Genomic DNA, 6,000 nt, shown 5'->3' on the forward strand with positions numbered 1-6,000 from the left:
TGCTGGACAGGCTTAGGTTTCGTATCACTACCATGCAAATGCAACTGGAGAACAAAAAAACCTTATTACACTGTTCGGTGGTATAGTGGGCACATAAAGGAAATATATTCCCTGCAGCATTATTACCTTACCCAGAAACTCCCAGCAACTGTTTGCTTCACTGGCTAGAAAATATAAAAGCGTCTTGTAGGGTGGTGATGGGTGATGTGACGACACAGCAAAGTACTGCCGATAGGTCTGGTAATGAAGATAGCGCATCTATGCCCACATCTACCGTAGCTGTGCCTTTTTTTCTTATTGGAGAAGTAGCCTTTCTTTCTCCACTCTTAAAAAGACATTTAGGCTGGTGGAAGCAGAAAAGATTTTCTTCCACCCATTGGCTGTAGTCGAAGAACATCAGATCAGCTAGAAGTGAAAAAACCCCGTGCACCTGATGGTGTAAATTTCTAGAAGTAGCATGCGGCAGTGCTGGATGTGTGTACCTGAACTTCCAGTTTTTCTACAGATGAGCAATTGGCTACCCCTGTCCCAGGCCCCCCACCCTTGACTATGCACAGCGTGTCAGAGAGGGACGCTAAATGTGGGGCTTTCCAAGAAGGCAAGCAGTAGCTTATTGCAGGTGACTTAGGGACTGCCTCAGCCTGATAGGGGTGGTTTGGGAGTACAGTACTTTATTTCAGCGGTATATTTTTCTTGTTTTGTTTTGCAGAAGGAACACTGATCCTACCTTTGGTTTGTTTGTTTGTTTGTATTTTCCCCTCCAGAAAGCCCATTGCTGACCCTGCTACTGTGATACCGCTGTTTTGCAAAGCTGGAGTCGACACGCATGTAGGGGCGGGGGTTGTAACTCTGGCAATTTGTCCTTCCCAATTAGATGTGACTGTTCTGCTAGCTTTCCCTTCTTTATTCCTTTCATTTAGTTCGTTGTGGGAGTTGGCTTGGGGTTTTTTCCTTTCAGTTTCTTGTTTTGATCCTGGAAGGTTAGCTGTGCAATTTGGTTTCTTCTGTGCCAACCAACTTTAGTGGCAGAGCTCTTAAAAAAATTAAAAGCTGTATCCCTCCATCCTGTCTTGCTTCTTCTCTGTACGCTACTGCTTCCATTTAAGCAAAGTTTACAGAATTGCTCCACCCATTTGGACACCAGGAAGGGAAGCTCTGAAATGGAGAATAACCTCATTTCTACCAGGTCCTTCGGTCCGGTCGAAACAAAGCTAATTGAAACTGTAGTCCAATTTCTACTAAGACGGATGGGCTCTCTTTGAAATTGGGTTTGTTTCTGATTTCATCCTTTCTCTTATTTTCTTTCAAAAAAAAAAAAAAGTCCCACAAAAGCCAAACCCAAAGCCAAACCATTTTTAAGAGCTCTGAATAAAACTGCTTTGCCAATGGGGAATGGGTGGGGATGACTCTGATTTTCTCTTGTGCCCGGCAGCGAAAGGGTTAATGCCTGCTTTCCTCTTTGGTATCTGTTAGTTGCAGCCCATGTTGTGATCAGTCCATGTCCATGTGCGTTTTGTTCCAAAATTTAATACCGGTTAATTAACAAGCAATAAGTGAGCCTTAACAATGACAGTTGTTTCCGATCTTCCTCAGGACACCCGACCTGCCTGCAGTTCACCACAAACATGACTGAGGCTGTTAAAACCTATCAGTGGCAGTGCATTGAGTGCAAATCCTGCAGCCTTTGTGGGACCTCTGAGAACGATGTGAGTTCATTTACCTTTTCATGCGAATAAGCGTCACTATGACCTACTGTCATGCCCGCCCTTGAGAAGCGCTCGGCAATGGTGCGGGTCACGGCTTTACGGCTGCTTCCATACACCTCTGAGGAAGAGCCACCCTGACAGTAGAGATGGGCTCCTCCCCAGTGACCCGTTCAGCCGTCAGTCTCTGCTGAAATTACCATACAGGGCCACTTAAGATGGCGATACTTGTGGTTTGTATGCTTATTCAATAAAAATTAGCTGGAGGCCATAAACTCATGTTGCAGGGAGCTGCAAAAGAGTGGTGTTTTCAATATGGTTGTCAGGAGTAGATGTGAATGGGTGATAACCCAAGAGATGACAGGGAAGTTTCTTCTGTCCCTGATTTTGGCTGCCGCCTTGGCATGATTTTTTAATCTTAATTATAAGACTTGGGAAACGTGAAGTCATTTGAACTGGGATGGCTAGGCCTTGCTCTAGTCACCTAATCGCCTATCCTAGTGATTTCCAGACCGTGATCCAGAGCCTGCAGCTGAACAGTGTCCTCTCTGTGGAGTTTTCCATTAAAATCTAATGCTAAGGGTCCCTGGTAATCTGTGAGAAACCTGGAGAATTGACAGTGGGTGGAGAACTTTGGAGGTGATTAGCTAAGACCACATCCCTATAGCAGAATAAATTTGAAGCCAGAGATTTTGTTTTGCTTTAGCAGTAAATAAGGAAATCTGAAAACAGGGACCTGTTCTGTGTTAGGAGTTATGGGATACTTCAGAGTAAGTTTTTCCCCAAAAAAGTATGAAAGAGCTGCAGACCACATGGTGGGATCATGTAATTTCCATCTGTTTCACAGAACATTCACTACTCAGCTGAGTTTTGGAGAAGTGGCTTAGTCCAGGCTTTTGATGAGAAAGGTTTCCCCGGAAGGGATGAGGTCCAGCACGTGGTCACACTGGAGCACAGCAAAGTGGGGCTCAGTACAGCGTGTCCCTGGCCTAATAGCTTTTGCTCCTGCATCATGAGGCCACCTCGGAGATGAAGTCCTCCACCTCTCAGAGAGATTTTCCAGCTAGAAACTGAGCTACCTTTGTGATGATAATGGTGGTGGTTGACCTTGGACACACCAATGTGATACCTTTCACATTCCCAATAGTCTCAGTCTCTATGTTGCAGGTCTGCGTTCTTAGCTGAGCCCTGCTGGTTACGATGCTTATGTTTTCGTCTTGGCAAGAGACTAATTTACATCATTTTTCTCTCTCTCTCCTCGTCTCCTTCTCTCCCTTTTACCCTGCTGTCTTCCCAACAACCCTGCCTCAGGACCAGCTGCTCTTCTGTGATGACTGTGACCGTGGCTATCACATGTATTGCTTGAATCCACCAGTCTTTGAGCCCCCAGAAGGTAACATGTGTTAGAAGTCTGTTTTGAAAGTCCTTGCGGAGAAGCAAAGAATTTCAGAAAGGTGGCCTGGGCCATGCAGAGTTAGGGAAGCAGTAGCAAAGCAGAGGCAGGTAGCACTGGAAAGAAAGAAAGAAAGAAAGGAAATTAATAGGCGTGGAGGTCTAGTGTGATCTGAGATGTCCTGCGCAATCGTGCCTGGTGTCTACCTCCTTTTCTAGGACATGGCTCTTTTGTGGGTCATGGGTATCTTTGGATGTCCCAGGTGGTGTTGCGCACCTCAGTTTAGTCAACTGAATTGAGTTCCTGTGAACTGTGACTTTGGACTTCCTAAGAAGTCAAAGTCCCAGAGAGAAAGCCCCAGACAGGGAGGTCCTCTCTGGACTAGCTGAGAGTCTGTTGTCAGGAGACTGGATTAAGAGGAATGACCTTCCTTGTTCTCCAGTCTGTCTGTGCCTCGGAAGGGTGAGCTTTATGGTCTGTATTACATTTGGTATGTTGTTCTGTCCTCTGCAGGGGATTCAATCTGAATATACTACAACTGGTTGTAGTTTGTCACTTGTGTGGGGAGCTGAGGAACTACTCCCTTACCATTATTGATTCTCTGACTAAAATCTGCAGAGAGCAGTAGAATTGGAGAAGGAGACACGCAAGTGCAAATGACTGCGGTTTACATGAGGGGCGAGACAAGAATAATTACAAGTCAATCATGCATTCAGGAGCTAAATGTTTGTAACTTTGATAAAGAGGAAACTAAATCAGGAGGAGAAAATTTTGAAATGAAGCTAATAATTAGCTAAAAGTTTCTGTTTGACTGGGAAGTGATGTATTGGATGTATGAAAATATAAAACACCTGGTGGCAATGCGCACCCCAGATGTGTTGTAACTTGTGTAGAGCCTACATCCACAACACCAAGGGTGGCAGAGCCTGCTTCAGAAAAATACAGGCAATTCCACCGTTAGGAATATTTGATATCCTGTTCAGGCTGATCTTGTCATAAACTCTGAGTGCCTGGATTTGATGTCATTCCTATAAGAAGGATTTCTTCATTTGCAGGGAGCTGGAGTTGTCATTTGTGCCGGGAGCTGCTCAGAGAGAGAGCATCAGCTTTTGGCTTCCAGGCCTGAGGAGCTCCAGCAATCAAGAAACACTTTGTTCCTGGTGTTGCCATACCAGCACACAATTTCCATCCAGAACACAAAGACACAACCCACATCAAAACGAATGGACACTCAAATACAGGAAGAAGTTGTCTGTGGTATTCACTGTCACTAATGCCATACCTCCTGGGCTCTACTAGAAGGACCGTGTACTTTCCTGATGCTCCGGATGAAATCTCTTCACTGCTATGCATGGTTGCTGCTTACCGTTACGGGCTCACATGCATTATAGAAAGGGGAGGGTTGTTATATCGACATGGACAAGTCAATTTTGTGTGGCCTTGTGCTTTCTGTTTAGTCTTCTTTTTGAAGAAGAAGTAATAAGATATCTCCCAAGGAATTATTGGTGAGTACTATGGCTGCTGGGAGCAGCACCAGTTGTTTCTATTCACAGGTTTGACTGGAAATCTCTTTACTGCAACCACTTTGTATTCACAGGGGGCTTTGAGAGTTGCATTAGTTCAAGACTTCCTGGGTCGTGAACAACACGTTGTCACTGAGAGAAGCACTGATCAAAAATTTTTGGGGTGCTTTGATTTGGCAGATCTTTAGAAATCTGATTCTAGTGTCTCTGAAGGAAGAACACTACCTGTATGTACGCACAGAGATGCTTAGAAAAGTCTACCGTCTTTAGTATTTCAGGATATTCAGGCACACTGTCCTGCTGCAGTGCCAGCATACAGTCCAGACTCATAATTTTGTTTTTGTTCAGAAAATTGTGAATGGTTATGCATGTAACTGACTTGCTGTTTAGCTTAGAAAACTGAACAAAAATGTCATCTTAAGTTCATTGTAGAAAATAAAATTGTCAGTTTTCTGAGCAATCTGAAGTAAGCTGCAAAAAGGAAAGACTTTGGCTTAAGGTCAACTGAAGCACTTTTGATTAATTTTTTGAAATTTCTAAACTAATATGTTCTGCAATTGAATGTTGCATTTTATTTGGGGAATTGCCTAATCAGGACTTCTGGCATTTCCAAAGTTTTACTGTTTTTTATTAAAGTAGTTATCAAGATCTAGCTGAATTTTCAAATAATTTTGCCCTCAAATTCTCTACAACTGCATTTTTGGCAGATGTGATAATTTGGCAAAAAACCTTCCCCAGCTCTAAAGAATGGAATAATTTACTGAGCCTAATACGAAAAGAAAGATTTTCATAATGATGTTAAAATTTAAATAGAAATAGTTGTACTTTCTTTAAACAAATTTCTACATGTGAAATGGAGAAACGTTAAGCAAGAGCATGAATTGAAAAAATATTATTACAGTGGAGTCTCTTTGAATAATTTAAGAAATCACTAGGAGGACAAGTGAGTACATTAAAGAATTTTTACCAGATACATCTTTAAGGTTAAAAACCTGCAACTCCCTGAACTGCCAAGTAGCCCAGAACGACCATTTTCTTGGGTATGATGTGTATTACTTTCTATGCATAGATTTAAGTGGGTTTATAATATAAATTTATGAGAATCCCAAGCAGCATGTGACTCGGGTTGCTTGTACAAGTAGGTAAGGACACGGAAGATTATATTTGGCACATTTATACTGGTTGAAACTTTTCTGCAAAGTTATATATCCCCGAACACTTGAAAAGACATTGGAAAGAATATCGGTGAGCTAATTTTCCTTCCTTCTCCTGCTAATTACACTTAGTTAGAATGAGCTACACTGACCTAATGCACTTTCCCTCATCATTTACATAGTTTCTTCACCTTTTGTGTTTCGTTCAGCTTGCACGCTGAAAGTAG

General features: G+C 42.8%; 1 protein-coding gene across 3 annotated transcripts in view; it reads left to right on the forward strand.

Annotated features, from left to right (window-relative positions):
- Positions 1–5,731, forward strand: part of DPF3 (double PHD fingers 3) — a 167,264-nt gene extending 161,533 nt beyond the window's left edge. The window contains exons 10-12 of one of the 3 annotated variants that reach the window (XM_054827528.1): positions 1,594–1,706; positions 3,015–3,096; positions 4,152–5,731. In XM_054827528.1, the coding sequence (XP_054683503.1) occupies positions 1,594–1,706; positions 3,015–3,096; positions 4,152–4,222 (266 nt within the window). In that variant the 3' untranslated portion in view covers positions 4,223–5,731. Of the gene's footprint in view, positions 1–764; positions 829–1,593; positions 1,707–3,014; positions 3,097–4,151 lie in introns of those variants that run through there. The other 2 variants (XM_054827532.1, XR_008577371.1) reach the window with 2 other exon arrangements.
- The last annotated feature ends 269 nt before the right edge of the window (positions 5,732–6,000 follow it).

This window comes from Grus americana, chromosome 5 (assembly GCF_028858705.1).
Source record: "Grus americana isolate bGruAme1 chromosome 5, bGruAme1.mat, whole genome shotgun sequence".
Classification (NCBI taxonomy): Eukaryota; Metazoa; Chordata; class Aves; order Gruiformes; family Gruidae; genus Grus; species Grus americana.